General features: G+C 44.7%; 1 protein-coding gene across 1 annotated transcript; it reads right to left on the bottom strand.

The window, feature by feature from the left end:
* Window positions 1–1386: 1386 nt before the first annotated feature.
* Window positions 1387–15684, bottom strand: LOC146563539 (dynein axonemal heavy chain 5-like). Its single transcript, XM_085290989.1, has 11 exons — window positions 15459–15684; window positions 15036–15088; window positions 12617–12688; window positions 12393–12497; window positions 6472–6658; window positions 6091–6188; window positions 4381–4562; window positions 4141–4260; window positions 3958–4063; window positions 3604–3749; window positions 1387–1768 (listed from the first exon to the last, which is right to left on the bottom strand). Exons 1-11 carry the CDS (start codon window positions 15682–15684, stop codon window positions 1711–1713), a joined length of 1353 nt encoding a protein of 450 aa, XP_085147115.1. The 3' UTR covers window positions 1387–1710.
* Between the last annotated feature and the right edge of the window lie 3236 nt (window positions 15685–18920).

Below are 18920 nucleotides of genomic sequence, written 5' to 3'. Positions count from 1 at the left end.
CAAAAGGTTTATCGACCCAAAGTGACCCACAGGAATGCATATTTTATTACTAACAGTCATGGAGGTCATGCTGAGCAGGGAGGGGATGGATACGGATCAATAGCACTGTAGTGTAACATTGGTAAAAAAAAGCCATGAGGGGAGATCAGGTAGAGAACATGAAGGTCCAGTCACACTGAATGGATTCATTTTTACCAACAAGTGCTTTAGAGAGAGCTCCTGCTTGGCACAAACACCTGTGTGCCTTCAGAGACTCAACTTCCATCAAATATTTGTTTTTTAATAAAGGTACAAGTGCATAGGCAGCAGTCTGTGTTCAGAAAAACCCAAAACATTTGATTCAAATGTAGAACAAAAACACCACAGTGGGAGGGAAACAGAAACTGGCTTCTTTTTTCCACTATAACTGTGTTTACAGGCCGTTCCAGTCTTTATCTGTCTTACACACTCGACCAAATAACAAATACAAAATAAAAAAAAGAACATCTCACATAAATAAATACATAAATAATCCAAAAGTAGCTATATTAGTAGTGAAACAAACAAGAAAAGCATTTAAAAACCAAATGTGTAAATTCTAAACGCGCAAATCAGTCAGTGCGTAATTACATTGCTCCGCCCATCAAAAAGTGACCTGTGTGAATATCACCATCTCTGTCACGGACCCGGCTCTGGAGGACTCGGCGGTCCGTGAGCAGGATGGATTATTATTATTATTATTATTATTAGTGTTGTTGTTGTTATTTGGGGATGTGTGTTTTTCTGCACTATGCTGTGTTCGGTGTTCCACTCATATGTAGAGGCAGGGTGTGTACATGTGTGGCTGGAGGATGGAGAACAGCCACATGCAGGCCTGATGGGTGTGGCCCTGCAGGAGGACTGGCCACACCTGAAGTTCCTGCCACACACCTGTTGGTGATCAGGGCTCGTCGGGGGAGCTACTTAGGAGAGTGTTGGAGCTCCCACTGGCGCGGGATCATTAAGCTAAGACTCCAAGTCAGTGTGTAGTATTAGGAAGTGCGGATCGTGTGTGCGCGCGGGTTCAGTGTTTAACGGCTGCTTCTGTATTGTCCTGCAGGTGGAACGAGGGACCAGAAGGGCAGCACGCACAGGGTGTGCAGAAACACAACTGCCGGGAGCACGAGCACGGACGTCGGAGGGGAACACACACATGGGAGTCTAGGGAGCAAAGGGGATTTATTGTGCATCTGTTACCTTCACTGTAAATAAAGTGCACCGTTTGCATCGCAGAACCATGCGTTTTGGGTCCTCATTCCCCCATATCCCCACGGTCTGTCAGACAGACCGTGACAATCTCATTTATAGGACTGATGAATGTTGGTTGTTGTAGTCCAATCATACTTCACAGACATCTTTAATCCTTCACTGAGTCAGGCTGTTGTTCTCACAAGCCTCAAACTCTCCACCATTATTCCTGTACTGAAGTAGTCGTGTCCCTCCTGCATGAAGGACAACTGTCTGGTCCCACTCACCTCCATCATTATGAAGAGCTGTGAACAGTTAGTCATGCATCAAATCAAAACTTCCCTCCAACCTGGATCCATGTCAGTCACATACCGGTCAAACCTCTCGACCAAGGATGCCATTTCAACTGTCCTCTTATTCAGCCCTCACACATCTGGACACTCATACGTTAGAATGATGTTCACGGACTTCAGTGTTCAACACCATCTTTCCCCAGCAACTCATTCACAAACTGGATCTGCTGGGCATCAGCACCTCGCTGTGTAACTGGCTGCTGGATTTCCTGAGAGGAAGACAGCAGACAGGTCAGCAGCAACACCTCCAGCACAAGAACACTGAACACAGGCTCCCCTAGGATGTGTGTTGAGCCCCTTCTCTTCACTCTGCCTCTCATTTCTTATCATTTTCAGTGTTTTAAAAGGTGAAGTGTTCAAAAGAACAACAGCACCTGATCTCTGCTGAGGTGTTAAAGAGCTCTTATTTTAGGATGTGATGATAACACAGCATACAAACTTACAATTACATGATAATAACACATTTGTAATACACAACATTTGGCTTGTAATTGGTGACATCTGTAACACCACATTTGTGATTGAGACATTTTGAGGTCAACATGGTGACTGAGGACAACGGGTCCTGCAGAGTCAGTAGTTTCTATTCAGCTGTTTTGTTTTTCATGTCTTCTCCTCCATCATCAGTTATCAGGAGAGCAGACAGTCAAAGTGCAAGAATTCAAAGAAACACAGAGATTCTCCTTACAGAGCAGACACAGCACAGATGTTTCCTTCATTGTCCTTCTCACTCATTTCAGCTTCTTTTCATTTCTGTCACTGACACTGTTAGGTGTGGCTGTGTGCAGGCAGGAATAGGACCCAAGGTGCAGACTCTGGAGACAGAAGTGAACTCAAAAAGGCTTTAATTTAAGACTCAAAATATAACATAACTGAAAAAACTCAAAACAAACTTAAACTAGAGGAATGACAGAACACACAGCTAGGAAAACGGTAGATCACGACACGGACACAGAGAAACACAGGGCTTAAATACACAGAAGGAGCAATCAGGGAATGAGTAACAGGAGGGAAACACAGCTGGGGCAAATCAGGCCTAACGAGACAAGGGGAAGCAAAACCAGACACATTAACATCAGACATGGACTTTCAAAGTAAAACAGGAAACACATAACACAGACAGAACAAAGACACAGACTCGCACGCACTGCAACAGAGGGAACAGAGACGTGGGACCAGGGCAGACACAGACACTGACTGGACACGGGGATATAGCCACTAAGGACACACAGAGACGCGAACTAGACAAGGGGATACAGCTGACAGGGGAGACAGAGCAGCTAGAGAAGACAGAGACATAAACTATAAGACAGAACTCAAAGAAACCAAAAACTAGAAAGTATAAATAATATAATAAACTCAAAACCCCTGGGTCAACGACCCAGGCATCCTAACAGACACAAGTAAAGCCGCCCTCTTCCTCTGAGCACCAGCTTTTCTATTATTACAAAGAAAAAGAAACCATTAAAACACCAAACCACAAACACACTGTAGAGCCTTTTTTGTTTTCTTAACACACTTTTACAGAAACTGAAAGCACAAAGCTGCTCCAAAAGCACAGGATTAAGAAAAGAAGAAGATTTCTGTCAGGAAGCATATCTGGAATAATATTCAGGCCCAATCTGACACACAGACCATAATAATAAAAGTGGAGAATGATCAGAATCATTTCAGAATTTTCAAATAAATCCAGATTCAGTTTTGGCAGCAGAGCACAGGGATGCACATGATGAGACTGAAAATCAAGTCTTCTGTATCTTTGTAAGTCCCGTGACTGTCTGGCAGTCGGTGACCTTCACCTCTGATGAAAAACTGAAATTAGATCTTTTCTCAGCTGATTTTAAAAAATAAATGTGAGCAATGATCCAATCAATCATTGTTATTGTTGGCCAATACTGTGAAGACCAAACTAGGATTCACGTAAACACTGAGATTCAAAGTATAATTCAATGATTATTGTCATAAATGACAGATATAGTATTTTTCTATTTTGTATCGTATGTTATTCTGTTTATCTTATTCTATTGTTTCCCCTTGAAGTCACCTCCAGTTTGCGCTGATCCAGGACGTCACAGGTCTTGGATTCAGTTGTGGAGACGATGGTCTGGTAGCGAACACAGATCTTCTCCACGCCCTCCACCTGAGCTCAGTTTGAATCCGTCTCATTTCTGTCACACTGAAATGGAAGAACTGGAAAATAGACTTTTGACACGATTAATAAATAATAAAAGGAGGAAATACATTTATACAAAATCATTACAAATGTCCATTCATCACTGTAGCTTTGCATTGGCTTTAATTCGACCATTTTTATATTATAAATGTCTTATTATAATTATTATTGTGCATTGATGAATATCTGATGGAGTCACTTGTTTCTAATCTGACAATCATCCACCTTCATGCTCTGCAGAGCAGCCAGGCTCTCCAGCGTGGACGCCATGTCGGCCATCTTCTCCAGACGGCGGCAGAAAGAGTCAAACTTCCCGAAGATGTAGTTCTCACTGAAATCACACACACGTGTGTAAAGGTTAGCGTGACGCTGCTGACACGCTCTGACTCAGAGTCAGTTACTGATCACCTGAAGTCAAACTGTCTGTTCTCAGGGTTTTCTCTCAGTTTGTCTCTGACGCTGTGGAAGCTTCGCTGATACGCCGCATTCAGATTACAGCAGTCAGAGATTCTCTGCAGCAGCACCGGCCTGACACACACACACACACACACACATGTTACTGAGTCTATTTGTTAGTCTGAGTCTAAACTCTATGACGATCTGAACAGGAGTTTAAGTCTAATGTAAGTTTCAGGTGTGCTGCGGTACCTGCTGTGCTCCCAGACACGCCTCATGCCCTGCAGCAGGTAGCTCCTGCAGGTGCTGATCATCTGGTTGGTGACCTTGAGCAGCAGTGAGCTCATCCTCTCTGAGGTGTTGTAGTACTGGGACACCACGTGGATCATCTTGATGCCGTTCATCAGACTGGGAATGTGCTCCAGCATCCTGGTCTGTGGAGCCAGGAGAAAAGGAAAACGGAGGATGAGAGACGGTTTGTCCGGTGACTGATACGAGCTTCAGTGTGAGAAACAAAGCTGCTGACACAGCAGGAACAGACAGCAGCCTCATTACTGACATGTAGAGATCAAATAAATGCACATTCAGGCTGAGCTGGAGAATCCTGTATCCACCATATCTGATCCAGTAACAAGAAAACGGTTTGTCATCAGAACACGATGCAAAAGAAGAAATAATAAAAACCATTAAAAAAGAAGCTGGTGGAGGTGAAACACCCGACTCATCAGCACAAACTGACAAATTCACCATCACAGAAAATACAAACTAATAAAAAAGATCAATCAGAGAAATACTGCTGATAAATCAGAGCTGGAACATCTCAGACTGAGCTGTGATCTCTGTCCTATTGAAACCTGTTTGTCTCTTTGATCTTTTTAAACATTTTTAAAAGTCTGAAACTGAGAAAAGAAAAGAAGAAGTCTTTAGTTTTTAAACAGTCACTTTAATTCTTTCTTCTTCTTCTTAAGTTACAGACAGGCCTTTGTCTCAGCTGTGACTTGTGACTACACCCTCTCTGTGAATGATGTGTGACGATGTCTTCACTGTTTTCTGTTCCTCACAATCATGAAGGACTCAAACAGCTGCAGACGGTTTTATACAGAAAGACATGAAGAGTGTTTTTCTCACAGGAGTGGATTTTTCCACAGATCCAAAGAACTTGTTGAGGGTGTAAAGATACTTGACGTTGTCCTTTGCCTCGTTGGCCACCACAGTGATGTCTCTGTCCTGATAAATCAATAAATCGATCAGTGATGATGTCAGCATCGTCGAGACAACAGCTGTGAACTGAAGGCATGCAGGCACCCAGACTGAGCCACCTGCAGGACCCCCAGAGACCTCTTCACCTGAGAGCCCTTCACTTCCTCCAGCAGACTGACACACACACACACACACACACACACACACACACACACACACACACACACACACACACACACACACAGCTGTTCAAAGGCTGTTTGCTTGTATTCGTGGCAGTGTTGATGTCGTACTTGCACATAAACTCTATATTGGACTCTGATGTGTCGCTCCATACCTGCCACCTACTGGTCAGCCAGTGTAAGTGCGCAAAACATTTCTTCAAACCAAGATGGAAAAATACATGTTTAAGAAAATGAAGTTCAAAAATCTTTTTTCATCCCTAAAGATGAATAAAAATACTAAAGAAAGAATCCTGATTGATGTCGTCATAATTCATGCATGAAAGGGTTAAAAACTATTATACAAACAAACACATGAATATTTTGGAACATTTCAACTTTAAAGAGCAGAAAGAGAAATAACAGAAAGTTATATTGTGTAAAAGTGGTTTTGTCCTGAAGTCTCAGAGTGGAGACTAAACTGTTCCAGGTCTGAGGAGCTTCTGTCCACAGACGTCAGATCATGTTTGATAAACTGAGTTTAAAGTGAAACCTGTAAATGCTGACGCTACAGGAGATCCAGCTGAGAGGACACGTCTACCTGTTGAAGGTCACCGTGTGGCTCTTCCAGTGCTCCAGCTCGACCGACGGCCCGATGTCGTCGGCCTCTTTTCTCATCTGCTTGCTCTCCGTCAGTACCTGCTTGATTTGATTGGTCCACAGGGTCAACACCTCCTCCAGACACTCCACCAGCTCACTGTTATTAGCTGAGAGTGAAACACACGAGTTCCTCCAAACACACGTGAACACGGACTCATTATTTCAAAGAAGCCATCGTCTCAGGTCAGATTCTTCCTTCAGCTTCCACAGATAAACTGGTTTGATTTACCTGAGAGTTGATTTTTAAACCTTTAAACGATGTTTCCTGTATTTCCAACAGTCTTATTGTTTGTGTGAGATGTGAACAGCTTGAGCTTCATACCTGCTGCTCTGTAGTCTGCAGGGCTGCTCAGCTGGCTGATGGCGTCAGGAAGCTCCACGTGCTGCAGCTGTAACTTTCTCTCCATGTTCAGTCGGGCTGAGCTCAGATTACTGACAAACTGATCCACCGAGGACAGAAAGGACTGGACGTGTGGACACGAGGCGCCATCCTGCACAGAGCCCCACGACTGGGCACAGGGTCAAAAGTCAGCAATAACAACAAAGGTTAATGTCTGTGAAGGTTCTCAGTCATCCAGGTCATCGTAGTCAAAGGAGCTTGCAAAGAAAAGCGTCTGGACTTCTTTAAGTTGCTTGAAGACGTTTCACCTCTCATCCGAGAAGCTTCTTCAGTTCTAAGGTCAAATGGTGGAGAGTCCCAGATATAAACCTAGTGGGAGTAACCCCCCGCAGAGGGACAAAAGGACCCCCTGATGATCCTCTAATCGCCTGAGCCAAGGTGTGAAACTGGGTGTGGGTCCCAATCAGCCAGAGTTTCAGGTGTGTTCATTGTGAAACCTGGCCCCACCTTATCATGCGAATTCCTGAGGTCAGATGGCCCAGGATGTGAGTGGGCGTTAAGGCGTCTGGGAAGGGATCTCAAAACTGGATTATAGATGGCAGACAGTTGGTGTCGTAAACCCCCGCCTCTGTTCAAAGATGGTCGCTCACAGTGGACATAGATGGCTTCTTTCACTCCTCTTTCAAACCATCTGTCCTCTCTGTCCAAAATGTGAACATTGGCATCCTCGAAAGAGTGTCCTTTATCCTTAAGATGCAGATGGACTGCTGAGTCTTGTCCTGTGGAGGTGGCTCTTCTGTGTTGTGCCATGCGCTTGTGAAGTGGCTGTTTGGTCTCTCCAATGTAGAGGTCTGAGCATTCCTCGCTGCACTGTACAGACATACGCTGCACCTTCACAGACATATTGCCGTACATTTTGGGAGGAACACCCTTCAACTGGTGCGGGAGTATGAAAGGGAATCAAGGAAACTAGTGGATTATAGGAACCATCTCCGTTTCAACCTAAGATGTAGACAAAGCAGAGTTGTTCCTAAGAGCCTGCGCCTTGGATCCACTGTCAGGGGATACAGAGCAGACTTGATTCTACAGAGAGCACAAAATCACCTTTTAAGTGAAAGGATAAGACAGGTCCATTTCACCATAGATGCCCTCCAGATCAAGATCAGCCAGACCCTGCAGGAACTGGAAATCCTTCTACCCTCTCCAATCTCTAAGAGGTTTACAAGTTTGTGGACAAGGCTCAGCGGGCCCAACACTCTAAAGGAAAAGAAAGACAACGCAGGAAATTTCACACCTTGCTTTCAAAAACACACACTCCTCATCCTGAACCTACACAACCCAGAGAAGAAAACAGACCTGAAGTCAGTCAGGAGAAATGGGTTAAGAACTTTTCAGACAGGATTCTCACTGAACCTGAAAAGAGAGTATTAGCCAAAGGACTCAATTTTGCCATTTCTCCACAACAGTTGCCCATAGTGGACCTCATCACAGCCACAGAATCTGCCATACGGATTAATAAATTATCACAGACAGAAGCAGAGCAAATCAGGATGAAAGTCTCAGCCACGCTCTCCAGTGCCAAAGTCCCTACATCCAACCTCACAATACAGGAAAAGAAGGCCGTCGCTTCCCTGAGCAAAGACCACAACATCACTGTTTTACCAGCTGATAAGGGAAGATGCACCGTGGTCCTAAACACTACAGATTACCATACAAAGATCACTACTCTCCTCAGTGACAACAATACCTACGAAGCCCTAAAGCGAGACCCCACAAGCAGCTACAAAAAGAAAGTTATAGCTTGCCTTCAAGACTTTGAAAAGGACAAAATTATTGACCGCCTTACATATCACCGCCTTTACCCAGGGGATGCCATACCCTGCATCATTCCTAAAATCCACAAGAAAGCTGTCCCACTCAGACCCATAGTCAGTAGCATAAACTCAGCCACTTATAACATTGCTAAACACCTTGCCACCATCCTTGCTCCTCTCGTGGGGAACACCCCACACCACATCAAGAACTCCACCGACTTCACCGACAAGGTCCAGAAACTTACCCTGGATCCAGATGAAACCATGGTGTCCTTTGATGTAGTCTCTCTCTTCACTTGCATACCCACCACGGAGGCCGTGGAGACTGTCAGAAAACGACTACAAGAAGACAGCTCCTTGGAGGACAGGACCAACTTCACACCCGATCAGATCTGCACACTGTTAGACCTCTGCCTCACCACTACATATTTCAAGTACAACGAAGGCTTTTACAGACAAAAACATGGCTGTGCCATGGGCTCCCCCGTGTCACCTATTGTAGCCAACCTTTACATGGAGGAAGTGGAAAGGAAGGCTCTTGGCTCTTTCAAAGGAAGAGTACCCAGCCACTGGTACAGATATGTGGACGACACCTGGGTCAAAATCAAGACACAAGAAGTGGAATCCTTCACTGCGCACATTAACGCTGTGGATAAAAACATCAGGTTCACCAGGGAAGACACAAAGGACAACTGTTTGCCTTTCCTGGACTGCGCTGTGCACATTGAAGAGAACGGCAAACTCAACATCGACGTTTACCGGAAGCCCACACACACGGACCAGTACCTCCTCTTTGACTCCCATCACCCTTTGGAACACAAACTTGGAGTAATTAGGACCCTACACCACCGGGCAGAACATGTTCCCTCTAAGCCTGAAGGAAAAAAGAAGGAACACACACATGTAAAGAAGCACTCAAAACGCGCGGCTATCCTAAATGGGCGTTCTTAAAGTCAGCAAAGAGGCACAGAAAAGAAGACCAGACACCAGCGAGGGAGGATAAGAAGGACAGACGCAACAACATTGTCATCCCCTATGTAGCCGGTGTATCAGAAAAACTCAGGAGAGTTTTCTCCAAGCATGACATCCCGGTGCATTTCAGACCCAGCAACACGCTCAGACAAAAACTGGTTCACCCGAAAGACAAAACGCCAAAACACAAACTTAACAATGGGGTGTATGCTGTACAGTGCAGCGAGGAATGCTCAGACCTCTACATTGGAGAGACCAAACAGCCACTTCACAAGCGCATGGCACAACACAGAAGAGCCACCTCCACAGGACAAGACTCAGCAGTCCATCTGCATCTTAAGGATAAAGGACACTCTTTCGAGGATGCCAATGTTCACATTTTGGACAGAGAGGACAGATGGTTTGAAAGAGGAGTGAAAGAAGCCATCTATGTCCACTGTGAGCGACCATCTTTGAACAGAGGCGGGGGTTTACGACACCAACTCTCTGCCATCTATAATCCAGTTTTGAGTTCCCTTCCCAGACGCCTTAACGCCCACTCACATCCTGGGCCATCTGACCTCAGGAATTCGCATGATAAGGTGGGGCCAGGTTTCACAATGAACACACCCGAAACTCTGGCTGATTGGGACCCACACCCAGTTTCACACCTTGGCTCAGGCGATTAGAGGATCATCAGGGGGTCCTTTTGTCCCTCTGCGGGGGGTTACTCCCACTAGGTTTATATCTGGGACTCTCCACCATTTGACCTTAGAACTGAAGAAGCTTCTCGGATGAGAGGTGAAACGTCTTCAAGCAACTTAAAGAAGTCCAGACGCTTTTCTTTGCAAGCTCCTTTAACAAAGGTTAATGTGTTTCCTGTTTCACTTTTTACCTTATTCAGGCCAAAAGCATCAGGAGGAGCACTGCACACAAATCAGACTTTTCATAGATCATTATGTAACAGCTGCTCTACAGTCAAACCCCACAAAGAGAAACCAGCAGGTACAGATAAGCCCAAGGTGTGGCCTCCAGTAACACTGTGAGGAACCTTGGAGTCATGTTTGACCAGGACATGTCCTTCAATGCACATATTAAACAAATATGTAAGACTGCGTTCTTCCATTTGTGCAACATCTCTAAAGTTAGAAATATCCTGTCTCAGAGCGACGCTGAAAAACTAGTTCATGCATTTACAGTGGGGCAAAAAAGTAATTAGTCAGACACCGATTGTGCAAGTTCCCCCACCTAAAATGATGACAGAGGTCAGTAATTTGCACCAGAGGTACACTTCAACTGTGAGAGACAGAATGTGAAAAAAAAATCCATGAATCCACATGGTAGGATTTGTAAAGAATTTATTCGTAAATCAGGGTGGAAAATAAGTATTTGGTGAATAACAAAAATACAACTCAATACTTTGTAACATAACCTTTGTTGGCAATAACAGAGGTCAAACGTTTACTATAGGTCTTTACCAGGTTTGCACACACAGTAGCTGGTATTTTGGCCCATTCCTCCATGCAGATCTTCTCGAGAGCAGTGATGTTTTGGGGCTGTCGCCGAGCAACACAGACTTTCAACTCCCGCCACAGATTTTCTATGGGGTTGAGGTCTGGAGACTGGCTAGGCCACTCCAGGACTTTCAAATGCTTCTTACGGAGCCACGCCTTTGTTGCCTGGGCGGTGTGTTTTGGATCATTGTCATGTTGGAAGACCCAGCCTCGTTTCATCTTCAAAGTTCTCACTGATGGAAGGAGGTTTTGGCTCAAAATCTCACGATACATGGCCCCATTCATTCTGTCCTTAACACGGATCAGTCGTCCTGTCCCCTTGGCAGAAAAACAGCCCCATAGCATGATGTTTCCACCCCCATGCTTCACAGTAGGTATGGTGTTCTTGGGATGCAACTCAGTATTCTTCTTCCTCCAAACACGACGAGTTGAGTTTATACCAAAAAGTTCTACTTTGGTTTCATCTGACCACATGACATTCTCCCAATCCTCTGCTGTATCATCCATGTGCTCTCTGGCAAACTTCAGACGGGCCTGGACATGCACTGGCTTCAGCCAGCGGAACACGTCTGGCACTGCGGGATTTGATTCCCTGCCGTTGTAGTGTGTTACTGATGGTGACCTTTGTTACTTTGGTCCCAGCTCTCTGCAGGTCATTCACCAGGTCCCCCCGTGTGGTTCTGGGATCTTTGCTCACCGTTCTCATGATCATTTTGACCCCACGGGATGAGATCTTGCGTGGAGCCCCAGATCGAGGGAGATTATCAGTGGTCTTGTATGTCTTCCATTTTCTGATGATTGCTCCCACAGTTGATTTTTTCACACCAAGCTGCTTGCCTATTGTAGATTCACTCTTCCCAGTCTGGTGCAGGTCTACAATACTTTTCCTGGTGTCCATCGAAAGCTCTTTGGTCTTGGCCATGGCGGAGTTTGGAGTCTGACTGTTTGAGGCTGTGGACAGGTGTCTTTTATACAGATGATGAGTTCAAACAAGTGCCATTCATACAGGTAACGAGTGGGGGACAGAAAAGCTTCTTACAGAAGACGTTACAGGTCTGTGAGAGCCAGAGATTTTCCTTGTTTGAGGTGACCAAATACTTATTTTCCACCCTGATTTACGAATAAATTCTTTACAAATCCTACCATGTGGATTCATGGATTTTTTTTTCACATTCTGTCTCTCACAGTTGAAGTGTACCTCTGGTGCAAATTACTGACCTCTGTCATCATTTTAAGTGGGGGAACTTGCACAATCGGTGGCTGACTAAATACTTTTTTGTCCCACTGTATTACTTCCAGGCTGGACGACTGTAATTCATTATTATCAGGAAGTCCTAAAAACTCCCTGAAAAGCCTTCAGTTAATCCAAAATGCTGCAGCAAGAGTCCCGACAGGGACTAGAAACAGCAGATTTCTCCTACACTGGCTTCTCTTCACAGGATTTACCCCTCATGGCTGCCCCTCCCTGCCCCTTTCTTTGCTTTCAGTCTCTTCCTGTTTAAAGAGAGTTTTTCCTTCCCACCATCAACAAAGTCTTCATATATGGCATCATGTGATCACTGGAAGCTTAAAACATCTCCCTTTTTGTGCTCAGTGAAAGCCTGAATCGATGGAGGTGTTTTACCTGCTGCGACCTGAGAGCAGGTAACATGATGTGAGTCAGCAGAGTTTCCAGACTGTTCAGGACGCCGCCGCCACCGCTGCAGTCCAACACGCCAAAGTTCACTTCCTGGAAGGTTGCACGAGAAGATCAGAATGATTGGCTGCATCCATGTCACAATCAACCAATGAGGTCTGTGCAGTTTGTTAAATTTGCAGGTGAGTAGGTGACCCAGACCAGTTACTGACCTGCTGCATGTTAGCGGTGGTTATGGCCTTCTCAGCGGTTCTCAGGAAGAACAGACATTTCCCCAGTAAAGGCTGGAAATACAGAACGTGATGGAGTTCAGGTTCCTTTAACGTGACGCAGACAGAGCACTTCCTCTGCACTCTGTCACCAAAGTTCACCATGCAAAGGAAAACCTTTCATGGGCTTTAAAGACGGGGTGGTTGGAGAGCTCTGCAGGCTGCTCATTACCACACTCTAAAAAATGTTTTGTTGGCTCAACTTTAAAAAATTGAGGTAACAATTTCCACTCAACTTTTTAAGTTACAAATTTTGCATATTATTAAGTAAATCCAGCAAGTAATTTTTAGGTTTGGCTAACTCAACTAGTTCAACAAACCAACATGATTTACTTTGACCTGTAAAAGCATAATTAAGTTTAAGCAACCTAATATTAATTTAAAATTTCTGGTAATATTGAGTTGACAAATTACATTAGTTGAGTTAATCTAACTTACTTTTTTACATATATCCTACTCACAATTATCCATGCAAACATAGCCATTTAAATTATTCCAACTGATGAAACAGTTTATTGCATAACATTTTCGAAGTAATACACTTCTGTGTCATACAACATAAATCAAACATTACAGCAGCCCTTTAATTATAAATGATTATAAATGGACCACGTTTGACCCTGACTGGAGGCATCGATTCTGAGTGCGACTGCCTAAACTGAGCTACTGTCCCCCCCATCCACTGAGACGTTCTCCTGTGATGTGTCATGGGGGGAAGTGTTCCTCACGGTTGGACTCGTGAGAAGTTCAGTCAGTTTATTCAAACTTTAAAACATTTTCAGTCTTTTCAGCAGACACAAATGTGAACACAGCACTTTTTGATTGAGTATAAAAGGATGAAAGAGTCAGTGATTAGTAACATTGTTGCTGACTGATGCTGTTGTAGAGCTGTCTTTGGATCCTCACGTTCCTGGAAGCCTTCCCTGGATTGCTCAGATATCATTAACTTGTTTGTGTTCAGTAGAATCAGGTGTTGTGGATGCAGGTCGTAGCTGTGTGAGGCCTGTACAGTCAGCGCTGTGTGAGCGCTGTGTAACGTTAGCTTAGACTTATTTCTGTTGTTATCATCCTTCAGGTTAATGTTGTTTTCATTATGCATCACAGGAAGTGTGGGTGGCTGTTAGCCTCACAGCTCCTTTTTGATGTTTCTGCTCTTTGTGGCTTTGTGTTACTTTGTGTCGTGTCTGAAACAAAGTGAGTCCATGTTACTAACTGTAGTCGGCTCTCTGTCTCATGCACAGCTGACTGTTGTCTGAATGAAAGTATTTTTATACTTTGTGTAATCTGTTGGGTCTTTGATCCCTTTTTAAACAGCATATGAGCCATATGTATGTGGGTATATGAAAGGTTGTTTGTAATACATAAAATTGTTGCTTATTCTAGAGCTGTTGCTGTGCCTGATTGGTCTACTCGCTCTAAACTGAAGGTTGACTTGATTATTTTGGTTTTTTACATGTTGTCAATAAACCAACTTCTTTATGATTTGAACGGCGTCTCTGACGTGTCACAGGCCTGTCAGCTTTCTTGGTGATTGGTATAGTTTTGAGCTTCATGCTCTGGCTGTTGTTGGGTTTTCCTCTTTTATATTAAAGCTTTTGTCCTACATTTGGCTCTAAAGTCTAATTCTAATCCCAGCACTGTGTCTGGGTGTGTGATGGTTGTTTTCCTGCTCTTTCTCATGAAACAGTCACAACATTCTCAGTCCAACTTTCACTCTTTGCTGCAGCTGCAGTGAACATGGTGCTGTTTGCCTTTAAGAAAGTTGTGCACAAAGGCTTTTTCTCTAGCAGACAGCTGTGTGGCTAAAAGTCAGATCACCTCCTCCCATTATTTTTTACCACCTCAGTCACACTGGACTGAAACAAGAGTGAAACTAGGAAGAATCAGAGTTTGTCCAGTGACTGCACTGATTTTCTTCATATTCACAAACTGATTCTAAGTAGTTGCATCAGCTAATCACCCGGACACTGAGCGTCCAACACGCTCCCTGAAGGAAACGATTACATCCTCCAAACAATCACAATCTGTCTCTGAATGACTGTAATTATTCTCTGATTTGTGAATAACTGGAATTTATCAATGCAGACACGTTGCCAACATGATGAAGTCAGTCTGAGTCGCATCTCTTTGGCTAACTTAACTCAAGCCTTTCCATGAGAGACCCGATCAGGAGCGACTGTCCTGGACACTCCCAGCATCACAGGGACTCACAAACCCGTCTACCACAGTGAGAAGACTGATCGTCACAGGCCCACATGTAGCTTTAGATCACACGTGTGCACTTCCTGTGGTCACTGCTGTAACTCTAGACTCACCGAGGGGCCAGTGGTTGGTGAGGCAGCAGCAGCTGAAGTCATGTGACTAATGCTCTCAGGTTCTGTCCTCCTATTTGCCGGTGTCCTTCACGTGTCACACCTGGTCCAGAAAGAGTGAGAATGTTCAGAGCTTTAATGGAAAAGAATATTATTACATATAAAAGGCCTCTAACAAGTATTGTAGTGTTAATCAGGATGAAGTCCATCATGAACACTTCAGAGTGGTTCAGGCAGTCGGTGTTTCATCCACAGAACAGAGCCTCCAGTCTGCATATCAAAGGATCCTGAGGAATGACAGTGAACCCCGAGTTCCCCTCATTACATTCATGTGTGTGACTGTGAGGAAAAGGTGATTGTATGAACGTGTGTGAGCGAGTGAATGAGGCTTGTATCAGAGTGGAGATAATGTCAGCGGCACAAGCTGGACGCTGCCAGGTGTCACATGTGAATCTGTGCATCAGTGTCTGCACCTTTGTGGAGGTGAAGCTCAGGAGGTTTGGATTTGTTCAAAGCTCTGTCTGCTCCGTCTTTCTTTCCCTCAGGCCTCTCCAGATCAGGAAGGAGGTCCTGTTCTCCTTCTCCCTCCTGGACTTCTGGATCCAGGGAAGGATCAAAGTCTCTCAGCCCAGCATCAGAGCTTCTGGCTGGGGGAGGACTGGAAGCTTCAGCTGGAGGCTGAGAGCCTGGATCTGCCATCTGAGTCACAATTCAAATATTCTCAGTAATCTCATTTTTAAAATATGCAGCTCATTCATTTTGACTGAATGTGGGACAGGGGCACATCTGTACTGCTTCAGCTGGACGTCTAACAGCACTTTGTAAATGTTGGACTGTTTGATCTTTCAGCTGCTTCATGAAGCTGCAGATCTTTTCATTGGGTAACAGTTCTGACTGCAGCATGCACTGCTCTTAAACCTGCAGCTATAGTTGTGCATTAATAACCTTCACAGATGTCCAGGTTACCCCTGCTGTGTGCTCTGATGCACATGTGCTGAACTCCTTTATTCACACAGCCACAGTTTCTCACCTGCTACCAATGAAAGCTGTTCGTTTTTAAATAAGAGATTTTACAAAAAGCTTTTTCTCTTTTTTAATGTTTAATATAAACATTTCATTTCAATAATTTCCTTTTTTCTTACATTTGACTGATGGTATCATCTTTCTGTGAAACTGTGCTGCCATCATCTATCATCAGACCACAGATAAAATGAAGATAAATGTGGTGTTAATAAAGCTCCCAAATAAAAACAAGACTCAGTAATAATAATGAGACGATGTCAGATCAGAAACCAGCAGGGTTATAATACCTGTGCTGACTCACCTGTGTGCGTCTGTCTGAGGACGAGTCTCTGATACTCTGGGACCAACCAGTGAAGTCAGACTAACAGTGGAAACAGGAAGTGAATGAAAGTTTGACTGTCTCCATGGTAACCCAGGCCGGGGGATTGTGTGTGTTTCTTAGTGACTCTGTAACCAAACACACAACAAACCTGCCTCCTCTGTGGGTGTTAATTCATTTATAGTTCTTGATCTCTGAATTCAAACTCCAGCATAAGAAAGCAAGCAGCAAAACTTTATTTAAACAGGCAGAAGCACAACATGCTGCTCAAAGCAGAAGCACAGAGGACAGTTTAAACCTCAGTAAACAGATTGTAAACACTGATCATGTGATTCAGTAGCTTATTCCAGCATTACAGGTAAAAACAGCTTCAGTTATATTGTTGGAAACTGACGCTGGTCCCAGATAACCTGAGGTGTTGCTCTTCAACCTGTAGATGTGGTTCAGCATTAATGGAGCTTCACATATTTGCTGGTTTGTGCACTAATAATTACTGAGGTCCCAGACTCTGCTTCAGTCCATCCAATGTCCTGCTGAGCATCTAATCAGAGTCCAGGTTTTAATGAGAGGCACTTTCAGAACTAAAGTGCAGTTTAAAAACACGTCACATGAAGATCACAATGACACCGTCAGTGGTCTTTGAGATTCATGGTCACAACTCCACAGACTCTTTCCAAGTCTGTCTTCATTCAGGTTCAGCTCTGTGGAAAGGCATCGATCCTCCTCACAGAGAGCAGCGATCAGCAGTGAGCTGGCTTCACTTCCTCGTGTCCATCACGTCTCGAGCTTTATTTGCTCTGCTGTGATCTGACTGATTCCATCTCCTGATCATTGATAACACGCTGCTGCAGGAGTTTATCCAGACGTTTGTTTAAAACAGGTTCAGACACTTTTTCAATAAACTGTGAGCGAACTGTGAGCAGCCTCTCAGCTGCTGGGACTCGGGCCTCAGCTGGGACACTCCTCATTAAGGTTTCTGTTCTTGGTGCTGAAGGAACAAAGATAGATAACAGACATGTAACAGGACGCTGACCTGCAGATGAAAAGAGACTTAAGTATGATTTCAGTTGAACTTTTATGAAATAACCAGATGTTTGCAGGGTCATTTCTACTCTAGCTTCTGGCAGCAACCTTACCTGCAGGTAAACAGATGATTTCCAGGTTTCTGTCCCCTCTTGGTCTTTGACCATCAGAGTCACAATCTCTGGATTTGTAGTCAGGAAAACTTGAAATGTTGGATGGTAATTTGGGCCAAACTTTAAGTGAAATTGTGTTTGCTAAAAACCAACAGAAAGGTGCCATTTTCATGACCAGTGGGTTATCCAGCAGTTTGATTCATGTCAGCAACATTTAGTTTGTAACTGCTGACTCACCTCTGGCTGTGTCCTGCTCTCAGGGTCACAGTGGACACTGTACCTTTGACCGAAGCTGAAAAGACAGTCAGCAGGGGTCTGGATGCATTCAGCACCACGTCCTTGTTGGGCCTTCAGTGACAGGACAGTTTATTATGCTGCTAACGTTAATAAGTCTGTTCACCTGTAGAGCTCATTTAAACACATCAGGTGTAGGACATCATGTGTCATGGCGTGTCCAAATTCACAGGCTGCATCCTCCTGAGGACCCGGCCTTCAAGGTCTACGTGGGCCAGGTCCTCAAAAGGTCGGGTAGGCGGGAAGTGAGCGGCTGTGATGGTCTGGCCTTCAGATTTGTCTCACAGCTGTCTCGGTGGAGTTTAATAAGCTCGGCCGTCTGCTCCTTGCTGTCTAAAATATAACAGGACACTTGAGTAAACTCTCGACTGTCTCACACTTCTGTTTAATCAGTTTGATGTTTATTCAGCTGTGTGAAAACTGTAACTTCAGCCAAACCAAACAAAAAACACTGAAAAAAGCCAAACGATAACATTTTTAAGTTATCTAAGTGACTTATATATCATGTTTAACCTGAGTAGCCAAAGACTGCAGGGGTCCAAAGACAATGTGCTGGGAGTTCACTGTTCTCGCCAGCTCTAGTGACCCTCGACCTCCCAGTTAGCTATCGAGCTGGTGGGTAACAGACGTCTCCAAAAACGTTGGAGCACTTTTGCAAATATGTGATATCTTGACAAACCGAGCAGATATTTGAAGTTTACACTCCTACATTCTCAAACAGGAGCCCCAGCAGAGATGGATGGCTGGCGCGGCTCTCCGGAGCCCCCAGTCGGAGCAGATGCAGGGCCAGCAGGTGTGGAGACCCCTGGCTGAGGCAGCTGAAGCTGTGGGTGGCTGTCAGCCAGCTCAGGATGCCTTTTGGGCTGCAGCAGCATAAAATCCTCAGCAGCCTGGGTAAGCTTGCGTGAGCTCTCTGTGGAGGCTGTTGCAGCTGAAATGGCTCACCCGAGCGGTGCAAACTTAGTTACCTTCAAGGCTCCAGAGTCAGCTGAGGTCAGCAGCTCAGCCTCTGGGGAGGTCCTGGGGAGGTTACAATCCCTGGAACAGCCAGGTCTCTACAACCAGAAACAGTCTTTGCATGTGCAGCTTCAGAACCAGACTTGAAGTTCGAGTTAGTGTTCGATGTCCCAGAAACATTCAGGTGCTCACTGAGCAATCTCTTG

The sequence above is a fragment of the Mchenga conophoros genome, linkage group LG11 (assembly GCF_057382185.1).
Source record: "Mchenga conophoros isolate Kocher_MC1m ecotype Shallow Benthic linkage group LG11, M_conophoros_male_GT1.1, whole genome shotgun sequence".
In the NCBI taxonomy this organism is placed as follows: Eukaryota; Metazoa; Chordata; class Actinopteri; order Cichliformes; family Cichlidae; genus Mchenga; species Mchenga conophoros.
The sequence above is the reverse complement of the archived record's forward strand: the minus strand, read 5'-3'. Positions and strand labels throughout refer to the sequence as shown.

Excerpts from the sequence above, each read along its gene's own strand:
- LOC146563539 (XM_085290989.1), bottom strand. The coding sequence starts at position 15,684 with ATGGCAGATCCAGGCTCTCAGCCTCCAGCTGAAGCTTCCAGTCCTCCC. Across the intron at positions 6,189-6,471 it reads TGCAGACTACAGAGCAGCAG|GTACTGACGGAGAGCAAGCA; the intron begins GTATGAAGCTCA and ends CAAATCAAGCAG. Across the intron at positions 3,750-3,957 it reads CTGCTCTGCAGAGCATGAAG|TTCTTCCATTTCAGTGTGAC; the intron begins GTGGATGATTGT and ends TCTATTTTCCAG.